We start from the raw sequence: 24882 nt of genomic DNA, 5'->3' as shown, positions 1-24882 counted from the left end.
CCCCCCCCTCCCCCCTCACCCTCTCACCCACCCCATCATCCCATCTCCCTTTCCTCTGTTGTGGTTGTGTTGTTTCGGGGGGGGCCCGATGCGCCTTTTGATGATGAACACACAATGGACGTGCCACACTGCATACGCGTCAAAAAAAAAAACACACAACTCTCACGCGCTTTAGATTGACCCCCCTCTCCCTCGCCTCCTCCTCCACACATTCCCTCCATCCTCTCACGCGCACTCCCTAACTAAGGTGGTCCTATTTTTTTTTACTTGTACGTACTATACCGCCTCGTTGCTATGGTGTCCTACGGCTTCAACTGCTCTCCCTCGCCCCCGTAAAAAAAAAAAAATTGAGTAGAACTAGATAGCGGAGGGGGTCCACACTGGGAGCCGCAGCGCATTCTCTATGGAGATCTTCCTGTTGGTGGTGATCCTCTGCATGATCTCGATCCTGGGGTGCTCTGTGGTCATCATTATACTACGCGTGATCGAAAGCAGGCGCCTCCGCTCGGTCCCACGGCAGGAACTGAACAGGATACATATTATGGCAGCCGCGGTGCTTGAAAACCGCGTGAGCGATAGCCCCCTCAGCATCCCCACAAGCAACGACGCGGAGCCTCTCCTGAATCGCAGTGTGTCCGCTCAGGGGGGGCAGCGGGAAGAACAACTCACCACTGCTGAGAGCATCGTGGAGGAAGCACAGCAGGACAGCCACGAAAGCCTCGCCAGTAGCCGAAGCGCCAGCGCACGCACAACTCGAAGTGAAAGACGTGTTAGCCCGCACCACTCCGTCCACAGTGTAGAAAACGGTACAACCCCTGGTCATAACGTCGAACGTGACACCGATAACCGTACGCCTGAGGCTTTGCCTAATGGGGACGACACAATCACTATAACAAGTAACAATCGCAGTAGAGGAGCTGGTCAGCCGTACCCCATGGCGCTTAACCTCGTACCGCTTGGCGTCATCAACTTGACAGCATCCGCAGACCCCGCGCATAACACAAACGGCGAAGTGCGGCCAGTTGCATCGTTGCAGCTGCATTATGCGCGTGACCAGCGCCTCCACACCACGGGACATCGGCTGGGTATCCTTGAAATGTCCAGAGACACCGTCGGGAATCCACTTTGGCGACGACTCCGCAGGCACCACAGCTCGACTAGCGGACCGGTCCCGCAAAACGACTATAGTAACCCACTGATCGTGGCGGATGGATACTGCTGCGACGCGCGTGGTAACCAAATCCGAGATGAGGCGATGGATGATGTCTACGGCCAAGCGCAGTACATCTCCCGTACATTTGAGGGTGCTGTCAGCGCAGAAGGGGCGTCGAAGCAGAGTAATCAGGAAGAAGATGTCACAATCTTCGTCATGGGTGACTCGGATGTCCAAGACACTGACAACGAGTCGGAGAAGAGACCAACAACGACAACACCAGCTCATCGCTTTGATGTTGAGCGTGTCCGCAGGGGTTGACAAAAATGAAAAAAAAGAAGAAGGGATCGTGTGTGTGTGTGTGTGTATGTATTTTATTTCTCTTTTTTTCTCCGAGCAGTTCTCTGCCTTCATTTCTTTCGTTGGCTTTGTGGGTGTTGCGCATGCACCGATCGTTTTCTTTGTGTGGGGAGATGGGGGGAGGGAGGGGGGGAAGATGGGGCAGAGGCATCGAGTACATCTAACTTGGGCACCATGTGCGTGTAGCGCTTCAACCCCCTCCCCAAACAGACTTGGCCCCTCCCATTGTTGCACCTGCGTTCTGTGGATGATCTCTCCCCTGGGCTTCAACTCTCCAGGAACAGTGATGATAATCTTTTGTAAATCTTTCCGTGCGCAAATATTTTCTCCTTTGTTTTGATGAGCACCTCCGTCTCCGCAGCCCTTGTCCTCCTCCCTTTGTCTTATACACGACTATCCCCCCCCCCCCTTTGTGAGCTGATGCGCGCCTCACAGTGGGTGGGGCAAAGAAAAAATTTCCATGTCTCGACTATCTAATGCCTCCTCCTCCTCAATGGGCGCGTGTATGGGGGAGGGGGGGTGGGCCTACCAGTCTGACATAAATGCTTGTGAATTGATGTATGATTCTGTGTGTGTATGTACGTGGCATTGTATGTGTGTGTTTCGATTGTGCTGCTTTTGTTCTCGTTTTTATCTTCCCTCGTCGTCCACCCGGCCTCGCCCCGAAGCGTCGCCTGGTTCCCTTCTTTCTTTTTTTTTTTTTGTCTCCCTCAGAGGGGAAGGAGGAGCAAAAAGCGCATCACTGTTTTGTTTGTTCTGGAGAATGTGAGAATACCTGCCCCATTTTTTTTTTTCGTGAAACATTTCTTGCAACATGCTGCGGACTCACACACACACACACACACCGCTATGCGTGTGGCACTCACATTTTTTTCTTTTTTGCGCTTACAGCCTATCCTGCCGCTGCGTGTTTGCCTTTTCATGTTTCCCTCGTGCACCCCCCCCCCCTCCCCCGCTCACACTGCTGCTCATGTTTTCCTTCCCCCCCCCCTCCCCTCACTCCTATGTAATCACCTCCCCAGCATCGCTCCCATTCCTGGACGGGGCATTCTCTTGCTTATGCGTAACCCCCGCCTCCCCCTCCCCCTTTATCTCCATACTTAGCCTAGAGTTCTCAAATCGCTGTTCCTCTCTCTCTCTCTCTGTGCCATGTTGTGTGTTCCTTTCTCTATCCCCTCCCCTCCCTCTGGTGTTGCTCTAATTGCATTATCCCTCTGTTTAACCTCGGGTCACTGCTGAACTCGCAGCAACGGGGTGCACAGTGGCATTCCTGAGGCCATCCACCCTCCACACACACGCACACACACCGATTCGTGTGTGTATATGGAGAGAAGCATCATAGAAATCACAAAAAAAAAACTCGACCGCTGGCGCCAGCGGGAAGAGAGGACCGTGCGTGAGTACGTGATCTCAGCTCATGGTAGCCCCTTTTTTTGTTTTTCTCCCTCTTCTCTCTGCACGCCGCGTCGGCAGTAAAGTGATTGGACGGAGGTCCGTGTCTTTACCTCCGGGAACCACCTTGATGTTTGGCACATCCCAGCGTATGCCACATAAAACCGGACAGCTCTCTCGCACATAGTCACCCCGCAACCTCTGATCTTATACAAGCACAACTCCTCTATCGCCAACTCGTAGCACCTCCTTCGCATACCTTTCAAAGAAAAACACACACACACATACACACACAGTCTATCCGCTCAACGGTGGTGCTCATCTGGGTGGACACGCGCGCTTACTAAATATTTCTGCGACACCTGCAGTTTTTTTTATTACCTGAACAGACACCATATCCTTACACACATATATATATATATGTCTGTGTGTGTGTATCGTCATATTTTTACCTTTGGGCTGCATCGATCACGTAGTTGTATGCCATTTCTGCACACGAGCACACAAACACACGCGGCCTTCCCACCTGCATTTTTATCCGTAAGGTAAATGTGCCATGATTTTGTGTGTGTGTGCCCCAGGGGAGGGGGGGGAAGGGGGAAGCACAACTACACACTTCTTTTTTTGTTTTTAGAAGCCCCACCCCACATGTGAGCGTTACGCAACGCTTTCTGTAGTCACGTGAACTATCGAGTAGGCCTGCCAGCGCGCCTCTTCTTGGAGTGATGTGGCACTCGATACAACTCGATCCCAGTCTCCGTCACATGCATGCGCGCACCGCCCTGCAGGCCTCACTAAGGTAATCATGAAATCCTCTCGACTGTCGCAATGGACTACGCCGCTCTTGTGACTCTGGCCGTGTATCCCCCTGCTGCACTCGCGCTTCTCTTCTTCATGAGTGGTTTCTCTCCTCGTAAACGGAGTCATGATCATCGCGGATCTGAAGCGCTCGAAACATCAGACTGCGAAACACTCGAAACACACGCGAGTGAAAAATCCTTCAGCCCACAGTAGCATTGCTGCAGTGTTGTGCTCATCAATAACACACACTAAGGCCGACAAACTGCAGAAACAGCCGCCGACAGGAGAGTGTCTCACCGGTGAGGTAAGTCGACGGTATTTGTTCCGCCGTGCTCCACAAGAACCTTTGAGGGGGTGTGAGAAACACACAAAACGTGGAATGCGCGGGGGGGGGGGGGACTAACGGACCACCACCCCGCTCCCACCCCATCGTCACTCTCCCGTTTTTTGTTTTTCTGGGAAAGGCGAGGGGAGACGATACCCACGTGCAGTCTCTCCTCTCAATGTTCCTCTGTGTTTTTATTTTTTCTTTAGTTATCGAATGCTCTTATTGCCCCCCCCTCCCCCTCCCCTCCTCCTCCTCCTCTCCCCTATTCGTGCAAACATATGCGCGTGTATGTGACTTTGCCTGTATCGGGATTCTGCCGGTTACGAGTCTTGTAAGTAAGTATCTAGCTCCAAGCATGTAAAAGATGTACATGTGCAATGCGAGGTACATGAACATCAATTGCTGGCCCCTCAACAGCCCCGTGTGCACAGCCTTCTGCAAATCTCTGTGCATCTTGTTTTCCCTTTTCGTTGTCTGTGCGCGCACGGCTCTGCCCCCCCCCCCCCCTCCTCCTCCCCCTCTTTCTGCCGAATCCGAGAGTAGACCCGTACTCGGGGGCTCATACAGCGAAGCCCAACACATCACATCGCATCACTTACACAAATCAATCACATTCGTCTCACAAACGGCTAACACACAGTGCGAACCAGGACTCTCCGTTGTTTCTCTCTCCTTTCTTGTTGGGTGTCGTACCTGAAGCGTAGCCGCACAGGCACACACACAAACTGCTGTGTGTGTGCGTGTGTGTGTGTGTGTGTAGCTGCTGTAATGCGATCGTCCTACTACTTTGCTGCTTTGATTATCGGTGCTGTCATCGCACTGGGATGTCTCGTGATCTACCTCGTCACCTACTGTGTAGAACGTAAACAACGTGAGAGAGATGCAGACCATGAAGGAGCGGCTGGGGTGGCTGTGAGCAACTTGTACGTACTCGACTACGGAGACACCAGAATGCAGCACGAGCCTATTCAAGTGAACTATTATTATGGTGAAACTCCAGAATACAATGGACGTGGCTATCAAGCCCACCTCAACAGCCACGAGCGGCCAGTAACCGCAATCGTGGCAAGCCAAGAGCCAGGCTTTGGACACGTGCTACCGTGGACTCGGGAATCCGCACCACCCAGCGACTCAGAGCCAATCGTGTACGGTGAGGCCACCTATATTGCACGACCCTCCCCCATTAACGATCTCTCACACCAACCCACACACACGAACCCCGTCCCTGAGAGAGAAGACAAGCTGTAGCGCCTTTCTCTCCCCATTTTGCACACATGTAAAGTCTGCGGCCCTTCAGCTGGCTACTTGGCCCCCCTCCCCTCCCCTCCTACTCACATTCGCCCCCAAATGTAAGGCAGCATGTGTGTGCTTGTGTGTGTGTGTGTGTGTGTGTGTGTGTGTGTGTGTGTGTGTGTGGGTGGGTGGGTGGTATCCAATGCATAACCACGTACCACTTTATTATTTTTTTATTTGTGCCCGCCAGAACAGCTGCTCTTTTTTTTTTTAACCCTCCATTGTGTTGTGCTTGTTGTTGTTTGGTGGTGGTGATGGGTGATAGTTTTTCTTAAACATCCTGTGCCTGTGTGTGCTTTGGATGGAGGACCTGTGCACCCTGGTTGTATTGATGCAAACGTGTCACGCCCCCCTCCCCCCCCCCTAATTTAGAGGGGATTAGGGATGGAGGGGGGAGGGGGCGCAGGCTTTCATCATTCTCGAAGTTGCATCAAAAAATTTTTGCATCTCTCAAAGCAACAGAACAAAACGCGGGCTTGATATAGTTTTTGTGATCTTCGTCTTCCGCTATCCTGTCCCCCAGTGTGTATATGTATATATACATATATATATATATATATATGCGCGGATGTGCTCTTTTGAATCTGACGGGCACTCTGAAAGACGCCCGGCAACACACGCGGAGCTTTTTTCTCCCTTTTTCTTCCTCCTCCTCCTCCCCCCCCCACCCTCTCCTCCCTCCTCTACTCTCCCCCTCCTTTGTGTCTGTGTTTTTCTCTTCGTTGCCTCTTAACCTACCGAGTACTTGGGGGATAGTGCCAACGTTGCACTATCAATATATATACGCACACACACACACACACAGATATACAGAGAGAGGGAGGGGTACATGTACATGTATATGTATGGGTTTATGGGTTTACTGTATCCCCCTTTCAAATCTCTTCTTCGCACACACACACACACACACGCGCGCTCATTTTTAATCCTCTTGAAAAGAAAGACAACCTGTTTTGACTTGTTCTGGTTCTGCGCATCCCCTCATTTGAACAGTTTAGTTACACCTGAGCCCCTTCACCGCCACGGGGAACGCCGAGAATGATGTCCAGCAATGATACACTGGCCATCATTCTCCTGTGGCTTGTGTATGTTAGCATGCACATCTGCTTCGACCACTTCGAACGCCGTGCGGCGCGCCGAATCGAGGAGCGGGAAGCCCGAGAGTATGCACAGGCGGCTGCGGCGCGCCTAGAAGAGCAACAGTCACGCTCCCGGCACGGCACTGCCGCCTCCGAAAATCCCACGTCCCCCATTGCCGTCATCGTTCTTGGTGCAGAAGGGGACACGAGAATCAACATCAACGAACCATGTGAAGGCGCTGTTGTCCCGGATGCGAACGGGCAGATGCCGGTGCTGCCGGAGCAAGTTCAGTACGGGGAAGCAACATACACCAATCGTCAGGAAAGCGCTGTCGCCGCTGGCCCAGAGAAGCCACTATAATATACTCTTCCAGTCCTGTGGCGGTGGTGGGGATAGGGAGAAAACAAAAAACGATAGGTGTATGGATATATTGTATATACACATTTATTTATGAAGCGCAAAGTTGATGCGCTACTGTTCCGCTGCTGGTGTGTGTCTCTCTCTTTGGGTCGGGGTCTCATCCCCTCCCCTCTCTTTCGACTCTCCTTGAAATCGTTTGTTTCTTTTTTTTGCCTTTTTTTTTTGTCAGGGGGGGGGGGGCTAGTCATTGTCGAGGGGATTGGAGGAGGAGAAGCGAGGGACGTAGGGAGAGGGGGAGGGATGGAGGGAGGGACTTGTTGTAAAAACAACCCCCCCCCTCCCCTGTGTGTCGAAGAAGAGATGCAGCGTAGCGAGCGGGAGCACTTTTGCTGTTTTTGTTGCTGCTTTTACCCCTCTTCTGTTCACCAATTCTAACACTCCTCTACACCGGGTGTCTCTGGATGGATGCCAGGGTGGTGAGAGAGAGAGAGAGAGAGAGAGAGAGAGAGAGAGAGAGAGGGGTGGTGGAGGTAGAGCGGAAGAAAGAAAGAAAGTCACAACAAACGCAAAATAAAAGTCTTTGCACGTTGCGTCTCCTCCGACGCAGTCCCTCTGTGTTTCCTCCGCACACACCGACCACCACCTCTCTCAGTAGATGTGCCCCCGTGATGACGAGGTAACACCTTCACGTGAAATCACGGGGGACCACTCACCACTCGGTAGGTGGCGTCAACTACTCCCAATCTCCATGTGCAATGGCCCAAGCCATGTCTGCAAGTGACATGGTCAAGTATCTCCAACATAAATGAACTCGGTGCAGTACACATCGATATCGATGTTAGAAATCAGGCTGAGAGCACAGCCGCGGTATCGAAGACCACTTCGACCATGAACACGCATGTGCCATACATGTGATGAAAAGCATGTAGGCGTCACCCCGAGTTCACCTCACATGACCCCCCCCCACACCGTCTACTGGTGAATAACCGGGGCCACTCTCAGAGGAGCTACGCCTGGCCACCGCCATGATAGGAACGTTTGCGGAAGGGGGGTCTCTGTGTGGATGCTACTCCCTAGGCATAGCCCTAACTCAGGTCTGGCGCTGCTTGGGCTCCCCACGAGACGGGAGCGCCATATGCAGGTGAGCGGAGAGGGAAGGGGGGAGGGGCGGATTCGAGTATGCGAAGCACGTTTTCTGTAATTGTTTGCATGGAATAATGAACGCATCCAAGATATTTGAAGGGGCTCACACTCCGTCGTCTTTTGATGCCTCTGTCTCCCTCGTGACCTTTCGTAATGCCGTTGATCCGAGTCCCTCTTTTTTTTTTCTTCCTCTCCTGTGAGTGTGTGTGACGCGACTTCACTCCGGCTTTTTTTCTTTTCGTGAAGAATGGAGGGAAGGGAGGATATATGCTGAGGTTGTCTGAAGGACTTTTGAGTCTCCACTTCTCCTTGGAGAAGAACACCAACGTGCAGCACCTGGACTGCTATCCTGTAGCAGACCTGAACGACTCAAGTGTGCGTATTCTTCTGTTTGTTGTTGCTGATGCTGTTGTTTCGCTGGCCTCCACTCACAACCTGCCCTGTCACGAGGAAACACCGTGAACATTTGTGAGATTTGGCCTGAAGCTACCCAAACGGCGCCGCACCCCTTTTTGTTTGGGCGGGGGGAGGGGGGGAGCACTGAAGGCCCTCCTCCCCCCTCCCCCGCCCCCCTCCCCCTTCCACCGCTGCACGACAATTAGAGATGCGTGTATACACACAAGTTGAGTTCTCTCTCTCTGCGTGAATAGCCAAAACAACCGCACCCTTTTTTTTTTCCTCTTAGGCCTCAAGCTCCCAGTAGCGAAAGGCCACGGATGCCTTGTCGCTGAGCATTGCGTAATTTTTCTAGAGCATCACGTCATCACCCCACCGCCACACACCCACCCCTCTTTTTTTTTTCCGGCCCTCTTCTATCGTCCCTCCCTTCCTTCCACCGCTCCTGTGGCATACAGCAGCACTGTCGTCATTTTTCACCCCCCCCCCTGCATTCGTGCCTCTCTTGCTGTTCACCTGAAGCAGTCATCAATCCACCTCAACGCAGACGAGACCAAACACACACACACACATACACACACACACACAAATCCACATTTTTTATCCATTCTCCCATATGAGCTTCCCAGAAAAAAACAAGGGCATCCTCCCTCCCCTCCTCCTGACCCATTCCCCGTATCCACAAGCATCGTCACCCACCCCCTCCCCTCCCCCGGTAACCAAGTAATTTTTTGGGTGCGGAACCTCTGACAGGTGTACCTACTTCATCTAGCGCACCGCTCAAGAAGGCCCCAAAACAAAGTTGCCGCGGCATTTGCGCTACGATTCCCTACCCCGTGCACCCGCATCGCTCTTCTCAGACGGACTCTGGGACTGCGCTGGAGCAACGGTGCTGTGACAAGCCCCCCACCCCCTCCACCCTGTCAGGACACGTATTCACCACTTTTTCACGAGAATGAAGAACGTACTCTTGCGTGTTGACGTCTCATGCTCTATCTTCTATCTCCTTGTGCTCATCAGCATTGCCTTACCCATCGCCACCGTCACGCAGATCTATGTCACGCGCACGCTGGTCCGCTCCTGGCGCGCTGGGCACAATGCGCGGGTGTACTACGTGACAGAGCGCATCTCCATCAGTACCACAAGCGTGCACAACATCGCTAACAGCTTTATGGCACTGAACTTACTGGGCAACGGCAACTACAGCAACGACAGCCGCCACCTCGTGCGGCAGCTCTGCTCCTCGCTGGATACATATGATAAAATGGAACGCCTCCGCGCACTCTCGTTGGTGTCCATGAGAGACGAGGAGATCACAAGCTGCATCCACGGCATGGACTCTACCCGAACCCTCACCGCGTACTCCTCCCATAATCATATTATCGACGGGGTGTACCTCATCGATAACGAGACATTCGACTTTGTACAGCCGCTGCGAATGGTGGAGGAGTGGCCTGCGTCCGCACGCAACATATCTGGCTTGATAAAAGCAGCATACAGCGACGAGCTCATCTTCGCGCTACTGCCCGCCTATCTCAATGGCAGTGCTCACAGCCTCGACTTACGCCACCATTGGATTATTCCCGCAGCCATGCCGCACCTCCTCTGCTACGCACTGCCCCGTGGCTACCTCTCGCGCGGCCGCACAGACATCAGCAGCGAACACTACACGGATTTTACGCAGGTTCAGCTTGACGGGTCGCGCATGCTGCTGGACTACAACCTCATGGAAGCACAGGGATTTGTCGTGGCTGTTCTCATCAATCAAAGCCTCGCTGACGATGACCCGCTTGTGCTGTCCAATAGCTGGGGTCAACCCTCGGTGAGTAACGACGGCGTCTACTCTGCTTTCCCCACAGCGCCCGTCACTTACCTGAAGGTGAGTGAGATTAGCCACCCGTTCATGCGCGCCGCACTGCAGCACGTCGACCTCGCGGCATTGCAGCGCGAGGGATACAGGCGCACCGTCAACTTCAAGTACGATGGCGCTACCGCTGTCGTTTCCGCATACGCGTACACCACCGTGCAGGGCCTCGTTGTGCCGATTGTACTCGCCAGCAGCCACGCCGCCACGGTGACACCGTACCTGCGCCTCATGAGAATCTTTGACTCCATCTTAGCCGCAGTCATTTTGCTTCTCACGGTCGCCTTCTTTGTCAGTGTCCACCGCCTGGTGTCGAAGCCACTGCGCCGCATAACGGCACTCATGCTAGGGAGTCGTAGCGCGGGTCGTCGTGCCCTCTTTTACGCGACGGAGAGAACAACACTTCTGCGCTTGACGGAGGTGCACGAGCTCATCGAGGCACACAACACGGCCATGAACCGGCTGCGAAGTATTGACGCCTTCGTGCCGGATGAACTACGTGTGACACACACCTCAAATCCCCCTCATATCTACACCCCCACTGCAGTCTCCGCCATGAATCTCTCCAGTGTACACAAGGGCACCAAACTCGTGGACCGCTCTCTTTCCAGGCACCTCTCCACTGCAGTGTTCATCTCTGTTCGACCACCGAAGGCAATCCCTGGTGCATCTGTCATCGCTCCAATCACGCCACCGCCACTGCCGCCATCTCTGCCAGCAGAGGAAGCAGAACGAAACCCTCGGCCTGGTGAGCGTTTGGTGGCCGTTGTGGAGCACGCGGCTCAAGCGGCCAACACCGCCAACAGCGGGCCCTTCCCCACCCCTGCCGCACTCACGGCATTCATTACCGCGGTGCAGGAGTTGTGCCACACGCACCACGGGACGCTCCACCGCCTGTGCCCCGACTCCTGCGTCCTGCACTTCAACAGCGCCGTGCGCGCACACATTCGGCGTGGTGACAAGGCACCACCGACAGTGGGGCCGTCTGCCGAAACCACCTCGCAGCAGGACGAAATGAGGCGCTACGCAGCGCAGGACGCACGCAACGCTGCTGCCTTCGCGCTAGACCTGGTGAGCTGGGTGGACGTGCAGAGCAGCAGCGGTGGAAGCGCGCAGCAACATGGGATCCCCTCCATGCCTGACGTGCGCGTGCTGCTGGACACGAGCATGTTCACGTGCGGCCAGTACTGCCCCGCCGGCAGCGAGCAGACGCTGCAGGTGGCACTTGGTCGAGACGTGCAGCGCGAGCTGGGCGGCGTGCCGCAGCGCATCGGCGCGCGCCTCGCCACAACGGAGGAAACAGCAACACTGCTGCGTGCGGAGCTGCGGCACGCGGGCGGCCGGAGCGGCAAGGTGGATCACGGCGTGCGGCAGATCCCCGTGGATGTGCTGCGCACCGGCCGCGCGGGGCTGGACAGCGCTGTAGTTGTGCTCTACGAGGTGCTGCCCGGCCGCGCGGCCGACGATGCGGCGTGGCAGCTGTACGCGCACTGCTGCTGCGACGGCTTCGCACACATGCTGCGTGGCGACTACACGAGCGCGCTGGCTGCCTACCGCGCCGTCGCCGAGATCCCCGACCTCGAGCCTGGCCTGCTGCCGCCGAGCATGCGTCGCGAGTCGATCGCCAGCACCGCCACGGGGGGTGCTGTCTCGGTGCAGGTAGCACGGCTGATGCGCGAGTGCGAGCGCTGCGTGCGGCTCGGTATCACGTCACCTCTTTCCAGGACCTGCGCGAGCCCCCTTGGTGTCGATGAGGTACTTGGTGAGGAGAACCTCGAGGGCGTTCTGAAAAGAAGTCGTTCCCGTATCGCACAAGAGACGCCACGGGAAGAGGGGGAAAACATCGCGGCCGGGCGACAACGGCGGCGAACCCGACTGAGCGCACCGAACTCTAAAGCACCTTCGAGGTACCCAGAGGCCCTGTACCGCTGCGTTGTTCACCTGCAGGAAAATCACGAGACACTCCGATACGTGCTGCCCTCCGCGCCCAGATGGATTCGCGACCATATGGGGTACTTCTGGCACCTGCCCCATAACGCCAGCGATGGTGAGGCGACCCCGGTCTGGAAAGGCATGCGGATGGCCATCGGCTCCACCGGCTACATCGCATCCGCTAGCTTCTCCGCATTCCGTGACGTGCATCCAGTAGTGGCCAAAGCGATTCGCGAGGCCCCACCCGGTCCTATGTCAGATGCACTGCGCAGCGCCACGCCCGTTTGCGGCCCTTCTCCGGCGCAGGAAGCCTTCATGGATGCCTCCCTCGTCAAGCACCAAAGCCTCCGCCATCCGAACATTATGTCGCTCATCGGTTACTCGCACTCCCTCGAGGGTGGCGTGGTGCTGATCTGGGAATTTAGCCCCGGTGGCACGCTGCGCGATTTGCGCAACAGGTACCTTCGGCTCCCAGCAATGACAGCCAACCGGTTTGGGTTGCAGCTGCTGTCCGCGTTGTCCCTCCTTCATGAGCATAACCTTGCACACGGCAACATCAGCCTGGACACCATTATGGCACACTCCGATGGACACTGCCGCCTTGCTGGGCTGTACACTGACGAACACAATCCTTTCGTGTTTCATCGGGGCTACTACGTGAGCCCTGCCATTGCCGCTGGCGCGCCCCCTACACCCCCGTGCGACGTGTTCTGCTACGGACTCGTGGCTATAGAAGCACTCACTGAGCACCCCTGCTGGAGATGGGCAACACAGAAAGACGGACAGCCATTCGGCGCCATCGAGGAGTCGCTGGAACTCATACAAAACGGGGGACAGGCGTTTTACGACGCGGTCGTGCAGGGGCGCTTAGTGGCGAATGCGGACGTTTTTGACACGCCGGCGTTTGCTGAGAAGTATAGCGGGCTCGCACGGAAAACGCTGCGCAGTTGCCTTCTCCACACACCGTCTGAGCGGCCAACTGCGGTGGAAGTCCGAAACATCGTCAAGATACTTCTCAGCGAGGGCGGCTTGGCCTGCGAAGAGGACGAAGATTGAAGTATCGTAGAGCCGCCGCTGCCGCCCCCCACTCCTCATCAACACCACCACCACCACCACCACCACCTCTCTTCTCCCTCGTGTGCTCTGTTCGTCTTTCGTTCTCTCCTTTCTTCTTTTTGCCCTGGTATTCCCGCTCTTTCTGGTGTGTGCGACGCTTCCCTGATATCGTCGTGTGGCAGAAGAGGGCTCCCATCCTCGGTCAAGGTGGAGCACTCTACCCCACGCACACGTGTTTGAAAAATGAAAACGAGAGACAAACGTGCTGCACATCTTTTACACACACACACACACACACACGCTCACTTTACGCCCACAACGTGGAGTCCTCTGTTTTAGGCATGTGCAAGTGTACCTACTGCTGAGCTCATGCCAGCCGTTAGCGTACATGCCTCCCCCCATACCCTTCTCTCTCCCCCCCCCCCCCCCTCCCCCCCCCGTGTCATGAATGTATTCTTATATACGCACAAATCACTCACAGTCGATGTTTTCTCCTCTGGTGTTAACGATGGCCTCTCCCTCTACTCGACATGTGCCCGATTTCCGCCGGCCAACGCCTTTTTCTTTCTGTTCCCCCAAAAACATTTTTATTCTGTGTTTTTTCACCTCGCCCCCCTCCACCCCCCACCTCTCCTCCTCTTTTTTTCTGCAGTTTGTTTGAAGTCTTTTTTCTTCCTAGTAAACCTCCTGTGGCATCGTGGCCATGACTTGGTTAAACGATGGGAGGCAGGGACATACATTTGTGTATCTCAATATCTTCTTCCCAGCCGATCTCGTTTTCTCTCTCCCCTTAGACATATGAAAATATACAAGTATAATATTACTATAATAAATATATACATAAATATATATGTATATTTGGATATCTGTGTGTGTGTGTGTGTGTGTGTGTGTGTGTGTGTGGTCGGAGTTTCTCTGTTTTTTTCTGAGCAGAACTGGACTGCGGAATAACCCGCATACCCCCCCATGGCCCACTCTGAGCGGACATCGCTGCAAAGACGAAAGAGGAAACCATTTGGATAAGGAAACGCGTACAGAGACTCGCGAGGGGTACATCAGCAACCAACCAACCCCCTACACCTGTATGAGCCTGTCTCCGCTAGGGATAGCTCGACAGCTTTCGCAGCCGCCTCTTCATCGCCCTCCCCCCCCCTCTTCGGCAAGCCGATGGTGTCCTTTCATGGGCTCATGTCTCACAAATCTTCACATCAAACCTGCGCAGCAAAAACCAGACAATCGTTGAGAAGATGTGTCCTGTTTTTTGTACCGCCATCCATGGCGCATCGAAAGTATTCACCTTCTACACCCCCACTCTTCGCCTGTTCCCCTCTCCCCTCAATCACCTCTGACACTCCATCGATTCCGCCAATCTATGCACACACACACACACACACACCGCCTCCATCCGCCGAGCACGCCAAACTCACTGCCACACGAGCTTAGATATCTTCTTCGGGTTTCTCTCTGTCCTTTTAATTCACACGCAACTGTTTTTGGGCTTCTCTCTCTTTTCCTGTAATCGTTTCGATCACCCCCCCCTCCCAAAGCCACCCACACACGCCTGCACACACGCACACTCGTCCCTGTCCGCAGATAGGACGTCCGAACCTCGTTTTCTCACGTGAACAGCACTTGCGACATCACGCCACGCGACACCAGCCATGCCTGTCAACCCCCACTCTCCGCGGGGCTTCACTCAGCCTACCGCGAGTGATGAACGCCGCTCTGGCCATGGCAGCCCGAAACTGTCTGCCTCAAAGTCACTTCGCGCCGGGTGCGTTGGTGTATTCGACCGCATCGGCAACAGTATCATGAAAGCAGTGCACACCGTTGTTCCGCCTGGTGGCATCCTCTCTGGTGCCTGCAACATGGCCAGTGCGTCCATCGGAGCAGGTATTCTCGGGCTGCCAGCGGCGACGAACTCAACAGGCCTGGTGCTCGCAATCATACTCCTTGTGATTATCACGTACCTATCCGTGTTCTCCATGTACATCCTGGCGCTCGCGGCGCAGAGTACACGCATCAAGAGCTTTGAGGGCATGGCACGCGGCCTGTTTCCCTACGGTAAGTACGCCTTCTCCTACTGGGCCGCCTTCATTCGGTGGTTCCACTCGTTTGCAGGGTGCGTTGCCTACGTCATCAGTGTCGGCAACTGTCTCTATCCCATGTTCGCCGAGTCAGCGAAGCAGCATCCCGACAACAGCGCCATTCAATTTCTCGCCACCACGAATGGCAACCGCGTGCTCACGATCATCGTGTGGCTGTGCGTAATGCTGCCAATGGCTATTCCCAAGCACATCGACTCGCTCCGCTACGCCTCTGCCGCCGCGGTGTCGTTTATGGTGTACTTCGTCATCATGGTTGTTGTGCACAGCTGCCGGAACGGGCTGCCCGAAACATCCAAGCACGTGGAGCTGTCCGGCAACCAGGCGAACGATGGCCAGCTGGAGCACAACACTGTGTTTCTGTTCCGCAGCGGCAACTCTGTGGTCTCTTCTGTTGGCGTATTTGTGTTTGCGTACGTCTGCCAGATCAACGCATACGAAGTCTTCTGGGACTTCAGGCCTGAAATTCGCACGACAAAGAACTACACGATGTCGGCGACCATCGGCATGCTACTGTGCGGCACGCTGTATGCGCTGGTGTGCGTGTTCGGATACTTCGACTTCGGCAGCAAGAAACTGGAGGGCAAGTCGCTGCTGCTTATGTTCAACCCGTTGAAGGACACTGCGGTCATGATCGCATACGTCGCCGTCATGATCAAGCTGTGTGTCGCCTACGCGCTGCTCGCGCTTTCGGCGCGCAACTCCCTGTATTACCTGATCGGCTTCCAGCACCGCTACCGCAACCGCCCTGAGGCGGTCGTCACAAAGGAGCTCGACACTGTCGACAATGACAGCGCGGTCGCCCGCTCCGACGCGCTCGACGAGTCGAGAGAGAGTCACGCGGCCGAGGCGACACATAAGGACTGCGAGACCGCCGGCCCTGTCGTCGAGGATTCACCCGCACGCGAGGTGGACAATACCGCTGAGGACACGTCATACGTGGACAACATCCCAATGTGGCAGCACCTGATTGTGGTGCTCATCCTCTCGATCGCGTCGCTGCTGTGCGGTCTGTTCATCCCGAGCATCAACACCGTCTTTGGCTTCGCTGGTGCGATCAGCGGTGGCTTCCTCGCCTTTGTGTTCCCCGCACTCTTCGTCATGTACGCGGGCAACTTCACAGTGGCGCAGGTGGGCTGGTTTACGTACCTCAACACGTACGCGCTGCTGATCTGCGGCGTTTGCGGCATCGTCTTTGGCACCGGCGGCACTATTTACCGAACGATCTAGGCGCCGCATGTGTGTGTATATTTGTGCGGTATTGCCGTAACTCCGTTTTTTTCTAGTTTTCTGTCGTTTACCGCGATACTGCAGCTGTTGTTGTCGGTATTTGTCTGCTGTTTGTTTCTTCTTCGCTCACCGCATTTTCCTCCCCCCTCCCTCCCCCCTGCTTTGCTGTGCGTATTTTCCCCTTCTCCCTTGTTCCCTCCCTTCCTCTTCCTTCTCCTCTTCTCACTCCACCCGCTGTGCATCCTCACGTCTCTGCGTATGTCTGCAGTGGTTTCTTCCTTATTGAAACCGCTGTGTGTTAGTGCTCTCCGTGTTTGTCCGCTCAACGGCTCTATGGCTCTCTCTTGCGCACCGAGTCCTCCTCGGGGTGGACCACCCGCGCTGACCGCGCCCTTCACCACACCAATCACCACTACCCCTGTCATGAGTTGCGTTGCCTCGCACAACTCACATACACATCGACCCGAGGGAGAACACAAGCACACGCGACATGCAGCTCAATGGAGTGTAACCACCTCGTAAGTGTAGACGTGCACGAGGCACTCTTTGGGGAGTGCGGGGTCTGCTCGCTACGCCCACCACACCACTGCGGAGCAAGACAACCCCATCTCTCCTCGTTCACGGCTTTACTTAAAGCATCCCGTCTCGCCCTCCATGCTGCAGCTCCCTCCCCCAGCCCCCATTCTAGTCCGCCGTCACTCCCTGCCTCCCCACTCTTTCCTCTCTTTGCCACCCCCTCACACCGGGCCTTTCCAATCAAGACTGCAACAGGTGCCACGGCTGTCTTCTTTTCAAGCCGCTCCCTCAGCCTGCCACGCAACTCCCTCTTTTCGCGTCCAGCGTAGCATGGAGTCCTTTCTCAGCGCCACGCTGCCAGCCACAACGCGGGCGCCTAGCGGTGAGGGCCCGCGAGAAAAAGCCCTTCCCTCACTGAACGCGTGCGAGCAGAGTCCGCCTCGCACCGTAAAGCGCGCCACGTGGCGCAGCTTTGTGTGCCGGGTTGATGTCCTTTGGACGGTACTCTTTTTCACTCTTCTCGCCAGCGTCGGTGTGGGCATCGCCGTCATCACAAAGACCCTTGTCTCCAACGCTGTACTTGAGTCGTGGCACACACTCCACGACCTGCACGCGCACGTTATCGGCAAGTGGCTGAATCAGAGGATCAGCGTCGCGTATTACATGGGCGCTAACCTCGCCTCACTGTCCGCACGCTCCTCGCTCCCGATGCAGTCCGAGAGCACGCTCGCCACGATCTGCTCCATCCTTACGGCCTACGATAAACAAATGCTCATCTCCACCCTCTCCATCGCCTCTCTCAAGCACCGAGAGGTCATCAGCTGTATGCATGGATTCACGGACAATGCGTCCACGGACCGTTTTGCCGGATACGTGTCCTACAACCACTCCGTCAATGCCACCTACTTCGTCGACAAGGAGACCTTCCGCTTCCACCGCCCGCTACGCGTGGCCAAAAAGTGGCCTGACAGCGTACAAAACATCTCCCATTACATAGAAGAAAACACGAAGGCCGTTCCCATTCTCAGGATCGCCCGTAAATGCGATACCGGTCACATCTCCGACATTGGCCGCCGCCACATATGGCGTGTGGGAACGTATCTGCCACACCTGCTCGCCCTCAACACGCCAGCCTGTATCGTGGACAGGAGCCTCCCCGATCGGAACCACGGCACCATTACCGACTACGTGCACCTCCACATCAACGGCTCGAGGCTCCTGCAGGAGATGGACGGTGCGCGCCTTACCGGTGCCCGCATCGCACTCTTCATCAACCACACACTTGCCCATGCCGACCCCCTCATAATGTCCAACAACTGGGGGCAGCCGACCACCCACAATACCGTCATCTACACGCCGCTGCTCCAGAGCAACACAACCTACCTCAAGTCCAGTGACATCCATGACCCACTGATGCGCGCTGCACTTAAGCGCGTCAACCTCGCCGCACTGCAAGTCGAAGGCTACAGGTACACCGTCGACTTCCAGTACGAGTGCGCACCCGCAACAGTCACTGCGTGGAGCTACATGACCTCCAAGGGCCTCGTGTTGCCTCTCATCTACGTCAGCGGTCAGGCGGATATCACCCCACCGCACACGTGCATCGACATCGTCAGCAACTGCACTGTGGCTGCCGCTGTGCTCGTCCTGACCGCTGTTTTTTGGTGCCTCATTCACCGCACTTTCTCAAAACCGCTCAGTGGCCTGCAGGCGAGTCTGCTGGCCAGCGTCGAGCACGGTGAACGGCAACTCTACCGCCCGGGGCGAGGCACCAGGCTGGTGCGCTTTGCCGAAGTCGAGGCACTCATTAAGGCGCACAACAAAACGATGCAGCAGCTGCGCGACGTGGACGCCTTCGTTCCGGAGGGCCTTCGACAGCGCATCATGGACGGCACGACCAGCCACAGTGAGGATGCCGCTAAGCGGGGAGCATCTACACGACTGCCCCGTCGAAGACGCAGAAAGCCCAAAGCAACTCCGCTATCGCTGCACCTGTCGACAGTCGTGTATGTTTCGATTCGCGCGAACGCCTCAATCACGACCGCACTTGCCCCGTCGCCGCCCCCACCACCACCACCGCCACGCCTGGACGAAGAGCAGGACCCTCACTGGCTCCGAGGTCAGCAGCGACTCATCGCGGTGGCTGAAAGAACGGCTCAAGCGGCCAACACCGCCAACAGCGGGCCCTTCCCCACCCCTGCCGCGCTCACGGCACGCTCCACGGCCAGTACTGCTCCGCCGGCGGCAAGCAGACGCTGCAGGTGGCGCTTGGTCGCGACGTGCAGCGCAAGGTGGATCACGGCGTGCGGCAGATCCCCGTGGATGTGCTGCGCACCGGCCGCGCGGGGCTGGACAGCGCTGTAGTTGTGCTTCACGAGGTGCTGCCCGGCCGCGCGGCTGATGCGCGAGTGCGAGCGCTGCGTGCGGCTCGGTATCACGTCACCTCTTTCCAGGACCTGCGCGAGCCCCCTTGGTGTCGATGAGGTACTTGGTGAGGAGAACCTCGAGGGCGTTCTGAAAAGAAGTCGTTCCCGTATCGCACAAGAGACGCCACGGGAAGAGGGGGAAAACATCGCGGCCGGGCGACAACGGCGGCGAACCCGACTGAGCGCACCGAACTCTAAAGCACCTTCGAGGTACCCAGAGGCCCTGTACCGCTGCGTTGTTCACCTGCAGGAAAATCACGAGACACTCCGATACGTGCTGCCCTCCGCGCCCAGATGGATTCGCGACCATATGGGGTACTTCTGGCACCTGCCCCATAACACCAGCGATGGTGAGGCGACCCCGGTCTGGAAAGGCATGCGGATGGCCATCGGCTCCACCGGCTACATCGCATCCGCTAGCTTCTCCGCATTCCGTGACGTGCATCCAGTAGTGGCCAAAGCGATTCGCGAGGCCCCACCCGGTCCTATGTCAGATGCACTGCGCAGCGCCACGCCCGTTTGCGGCCCTTCTCCGGCGCAGGAAGCCTTCATGGATGCCTCCCTCGTCAAGCACCAAAGCCTCCGCCATCCGAACATTATGTCGCTCATCGGTTACTCGCACTCCCTCGAGGGTGGCGTGGTGCTGATCTGGGAATTTAGCCCCGGTGGCACGCTGCGCGATTTGCGCAACAGGTACCTTCGGCTCCCAGCAATGACAGCCAACCGGTTTGGGTTGCAGCTGCTGTCCGCGTTGTCCCTCCTTCATGAACATAACATTGCACACGGCAACATCAGCCTGGACACCATTATGGCACACTCCGATGGACACTGCCGCCTTGCTGGGCTGTACACTGACGAACACAATCCTTTCGTGTTTCATCGGGGCTACTACGTGAGCCCTGCCATTGCCGCTGGCGCGCCCCCTACACCCCCGTGCGACGTGTTCTGCTACGGACTCGTGGCTATAGAAGCACTCACTGAGCACCCCTGCTGGAGATGGGCAACACAGAAAGACGGACAGCCATTCGGCGCCATCGAGGAGTCGCTGGAACTCATACAAAACGGGGGACAGGCGTTTTACGACGCGGTCGTGCAGGGGCGCTTAGTGGCGAATGCGGACGTTTTTGACACGCCGGCGTTTGCTGAGAAGTATAGCGGGCTCGCACGGAAAACGCTGCGCAGTTGCCTTCTCCACACACCGTCTGAGCGGCCAACTGCGGTGGAAGTCCGAAACATCGTCAAGATACTTCTCAGCGAGGGCGGCTTGGCCTGCGAAGAGGACGAAGATTGAAGTATCGTACAGCCGCCGCTGCCGCCCCCCACTCCTCATCAACACCACCACCACCACCACCTCTCTTCTCCCTCGTGTGCTCTGTTCGTCTTTCGTTCTCTCCTTTCTTCTTTTTGCCCTGGTATTCCCGCTCTTTCTGGTTTGTGCGACGCTTCCCTGATATCGTCCTGTGGCAGAAGAGGGCTCCCACCCTCGGTCAAGGTGGAGCACTCTACCCCACGCACACATGTTTGAAAAATGAAAACGAGAGACAAACGTGCTGCACATCTTTTACACACACACACACACACACACGCTCACTTTACGCCCACAACGTGGAGTCCTCTGTTTTAGGCATGTGCAAGTGTACCTACTGCTGAGCTCATGCCAGCCGTTAGCGTACATGCCTCCCCCCATACCCTTCTCTCTTCCCCCCCCCCACCTCCCTTCCCCGTGTCATGAATGTATTCTTATATACGCACAAATCACTCACAGTCGATGTTTTCACCTCTGGTGTTAACGATGGCCTCTCCCTCTACTCGACATGTGCCCGATTTCCGCCGGCCAACGCCTTTTGCTTTCTGTTCCCCGAAAAACATTTTTATTCTGTGTTTTTTCACCTCGCCCCCCTCCACCCCCCACCTCTACTCCTCTTTTTTGCTGCAGTTTGTTTGAAGTCTTTTTCTTCCTAGTAAACCTCCTGTGGCATCGTGGCCATGACTTGGTTGAACGATGGGAGGCAGGGACATACATTTGTGTATCTCAATATCTTCTTCCCAGCCGATCTCGTTTTCTCTCTCCCCTTAGACATATGAAAATATACAAGTATAATATTACTATAATAAATATATACATAAATATATATGTATATTTGGATATCTGTGTGTGTGTGTGTGGTCGGAGTTTCTCTGTTTTTTTCTGAGCAGAACTGGACTGCGGAATAACCCGCATACCCCCCCCATGGCCCACTCTGAGCGGACATCGCTGCAAAGACGAAAGAGGAAACCATTCGGATAAGGAAACGCGTACAGAGCCTCGCGAGGGGTACATCAACAACCAACCAACCAACCAACCAACCCCCTACACCTGTATGAGCCTGTCTCCGCTAGGGATAGCTCGACAGCTTTCGCAGCCGCCTCTTCATCGCCCTCCCCTCCCCTCCCACCTCTTCGGCAAGCCGATGGTGTCCTTTCATGGGCTCATGTCTCACGAATCTTCACATCAAACCTACGCAGCAAAAACCAGACAATCGTTGAGAAGATGTGTCCTGTTTTTTGTACCGCCATCCATGGCGCATCGAAAGTATTCACCTTCTACGCCCCCACTCTTCGCCTGGTCCCCCCCCTCTCCCCTCAATCACCTCTGACACTCCATCGATTCCGCCAATCTACACACACACACACACACACACACACACACACCGCCGAGCACGCCAAATTCACTGCCACACGAGGTTAGATATCTTCTTCGGGGTTCTCTCTCTTTTTTATATACACACGCAACTGTTTTTGGGCTTCTCTTTTTTTTCAATCAAAACGCATTTGTTTTTCAGATTCTCTCTCTTTTCCTGTAATCGTTTCGATCCCCCCCCCCCCTCCCAAAGCCACCCACACACGCGTGCACACACGCACACTCGTCCCTGTCCGCAGATAGGACGTCCGAACCTCGTTTTCTCACGTGAACAGCACCTGCGACATCACGCCACGCGACACCAGCCATGCCTGTCAACCCCCACTCTCCGCGGGGCTTCACTCAGCCTACCGCGAGTGATGAACGCCGCTCTGGCCATGGCAGCCCGAAACTGTCTGCCTCAAAGTCACTTCGCGCCGGGTGCGCTGGTGTATTCGACAACCTGGGCAGCAGTATCATGAAAGCGGTGCACACCGTTGTTCCGCCTGGTGGCATCCTCTCCGGTGCCTGCAACATGGCCAGTGCGTCCATCGGAGCAGGTATTCTCGGGCTGCCAGCGGCGACGAACTCAGCAGGCCTGGTGCTTGCAATCATACTCCTTGTGATTATCACGTATTTGACCGTGTTCTCGATGTACATCCTGGCACTCGCGGCGCAGAGTACACGCATCAAGAGCTTTGAGGGCATGGCACGCGGCCTGTTTCCCTACGGTAAGTACGCCTTCTCCTACTGGGCCACCTTCGTTCGGGGCTTCCAGTCATTCGCAGGGTGTGTTGCCTACGTCATCAGCGTCGGCAACTGTCTCTATCCCATGTTCGCCGAGTCAGCGAAGCGGAATCCCGACAACAGCGCCATTCAATTTCTCGCCACCACGAATGGCAACCGCGTGCTCACGATCATCGTGTGGCTGTGCGTAATGCTGCCAATGGCTATTCCCAAGCACATCGACTCGCTCCGCTACGCCTCTGCCGCCGCGGTGTCGTTTATGGTGTACTTCGTCATCATGGTTGTTGTGCACAGCTGCCGGAACGGGCTGCCCGAAACATCCAAGCACGTGGAGCTGTCCGGCAACCAGGCGAACGATGGCCAGCTGGAGCACAACACTGTGTTTCTGTTCCGCAGCGGCAACTCTGTGGTCTCTTCGGTTGGCGTATTTGTGTTTGCGTACGTCTGCCAGATCAACGCATACGAAGTCTTCTGGGACTTCAGGCCTGAAATTCGCACGACAAAGAACTACACGATGTCGGCGACCATCGGCATGCTACTGTGCGGCACGCTGTATGCGCTGGTGTGCGTGTTCGGATACTTCGACTTCGGCAGCAAGAAACTGGAGGGCAAGTCGCTGCTGCTTATGTTCAACCCGCTGGACAACACTGCGTTCATGATCGCCTACGTCGCCGTCATGATCAAGCTGTGTGTCGCCTACGCGCTAAACTCGATTGCGGTACGCAACTCCACCTACTACCTGATCGGCTTCCAGCACCGCTACCGCAACCGGCCTGAGGTGGACCTCCGCTCCAACGCGGCCGACGAGTCGAGAGAGACTCACGCGGCCGAGGCGACACATAAGGGCTGCGAGACCGCCGGCCCTGCCGTCGAGGATTCGCCCGCAGGCAAGGTGGACAATACCGCTGAGGACACGTCGTACGTGGACAACATCCCGATGTGGCAGCACCTGCTTGTGGTGCTCATCCTCTCGATCGCGTCGCTGCTCTGCGGCCTGTTCATCCCGAGCATCAACACCGTCTTTGGCTTCGCTGGCGCGGTCACCGGTGGCTTCCTCGCCTTTGTGTTCCCCGCACTCTTCGTCATGTACGCAGGCAACTTCACAGTGGCGCAGGTGGGCTGGTTTACGTACCTCAGCACGTACGCGCTGCTGATCTGCGGCGTTTGCGGCATCGTCTTTGGCACCGGCGGCACTATTTACCAAACGATCTAGGCGCCGCATGTGTATATATATATATGTGTGTGTGTGTGTGTGTTTGTATCTGGTATTGCTGTAACTTCGTGTCTTTCTTTATTATTTGTGTTTTACCGCGATACTGCAGCTCTTGTTGTCGGTATTTGTCTGCTGTTTGTTTCTCCTTCGATCACCGCATTTTCCTCCCCCCTCCCTCCCCCCTGCTTTGCTGTGCGTATTTTCCCCTACTCCCTTGTTCCCTCCCTTCCTCTTCCTTACCCTCTTCTCACTCCACCCGCTGTGCATCCTCACGTCTCTGCGTATGTCTGCAGTGGTTTCTTCCTTATTGACACCGCTGTGTGTTAGTGCTTTCCGTGTTTGTCCGCTCAACGGCTCTATGGCTCTCTCTTGCACACCGAGTTCTCCTCGGGATGGACCTCCCGCGCTGACAGCGCCCTTCACCACACCAATCACCACTACCCCTGTCATGAGTTGCGTTGCCTCGCACAACTCACATACACATTGACCCGAGGGAGAACACAAGCACACGCGACATGCAGCTCAATGGAGTGTAACCACCTCGTAAGTGTAGACGTGCACGAGGCACTCTTTGGGGAGTGCGGGGTCTGCTCGCTACGCCCACCACACCACTGCGGAGCAAGACAACCCCATCTCTCCTCGTTCACGGCTTTACTTAAAGCATCCCGTCTCGCCCTCCATGCTGCAGCTCCCTCCCCCAGCCCCCATTCTAGTCCGCCGTCACTCCCTGCCTCCCCACTCTTTCCTCTCTTTGCCACCCCCTCACACCGGGCCTTTCCAATCAAGACTGCAACAGGTGCCACGGCTGTCTTCTTTTCAAGCCGCTCC

The 24882-nt window shown here is 55.9% G+C and overlaps 5 protein-coding genes across 5 annotated transcripts; all 5 read left to right on the top strand.

Moving 5' to 3' along the window:
- Positions 1–4985: 4985 nt before the first annotated feature.
- On the top strand, positions 4986–5282 carry JKF63_03917 (uncharacterized protein; the record flags this gene model as incomplete). The annotated part of the gene is made up of 1 exon (XM_067899914.1): positions 4986–5282. One exon carries the CDS (start codon positions 4986–4988, stop codon positions 5280–5282), a length of 297 nt encoding a protein of 98 aa, XP_067755120.1.
- A 1083-nt stretch (positions 5283–6365) lies between these two features.
- On the top strand, positions 6366–6767 carry JKF63_03916 (uncharacterized protein; the record flags this gene model as incomplete). The annotated part of the gene is made up of 1 exon (XM_067899913.1): positions 6366–6767. One exon carries the CDS (start codon positions 6366–6368, stop codon positions 6765–6767), a length of 402 nt encoding a protein of 133 aa, XP_067755119.1.
- A 2494-nt stretch (positions 6768–9261) lies between these two features.
- On the top strand, positions 9262–13158 carry JKF63_03915 (uncharacterized protein; the record flags this gene model as incomplete). Its single annotated transcript, XM_067899912.1, has 1 exon — positions 9262–13158. One exon carries the CDS (start codon positions 9262–9264, stop codon positions 13156–13158), a length of 3897 nt encoding a protein of 1298 aa, XP_067755118.1.
- Positions 13159–17339: 4181 nt separating this feature from the next.
- On the top strand, positions 17340–19373 carry JKF63_03914 (uncharacterized protein; the record flags this gene model as incomplete). The annotated part of the gene is made up of 1 exon (XM_067899911.1): positions 17340–19373. The coding sequence occupies one exon, from the start codon at positions 17340–17342 to the stop codon at positions 19371–19373; it is 2034 nt and encodes a 677-aa protein (XP_067755117.1).
- A 36-nt stretch (positions 19374–19409) lies between these two features.
- On the top strand, positions 19410–20726 carry JKF63_03913 (uncharacterized protein; the record flags this gene model as incomplete). Its single annotated transcript, XM_067899910.1, has 1 exon — positions 19410–20726. The coding sequence occupies one exon, from the start codon at positions 19410–19412 to the stop codon at positions 20724–20726; it is 1317 nt and encodes a 438-aa protein (XP_067755116.1).
- Between the last annotated feature and the right edge of the window lie 4156 nt (positions 20727–24882).

This window comes from Porcisia hertigi, chromosome 31 (genome assembly GCF_017918235.1).
Source record: "Porcisia hertigi strain C119 chromosome 31, whole genome shotgun sequence".
In the NCBI taxonomy this organism is placed as follows: domain Eukaryota; phylum Euglenozoa; class Kinetoplastea; order Trypanosomatida; family Trypanosomatidae; genus Porcisia; species Porcisia hertigi.
This window is presented reverse-complemented; position numbering and strand designations above follow the sequence as displayed.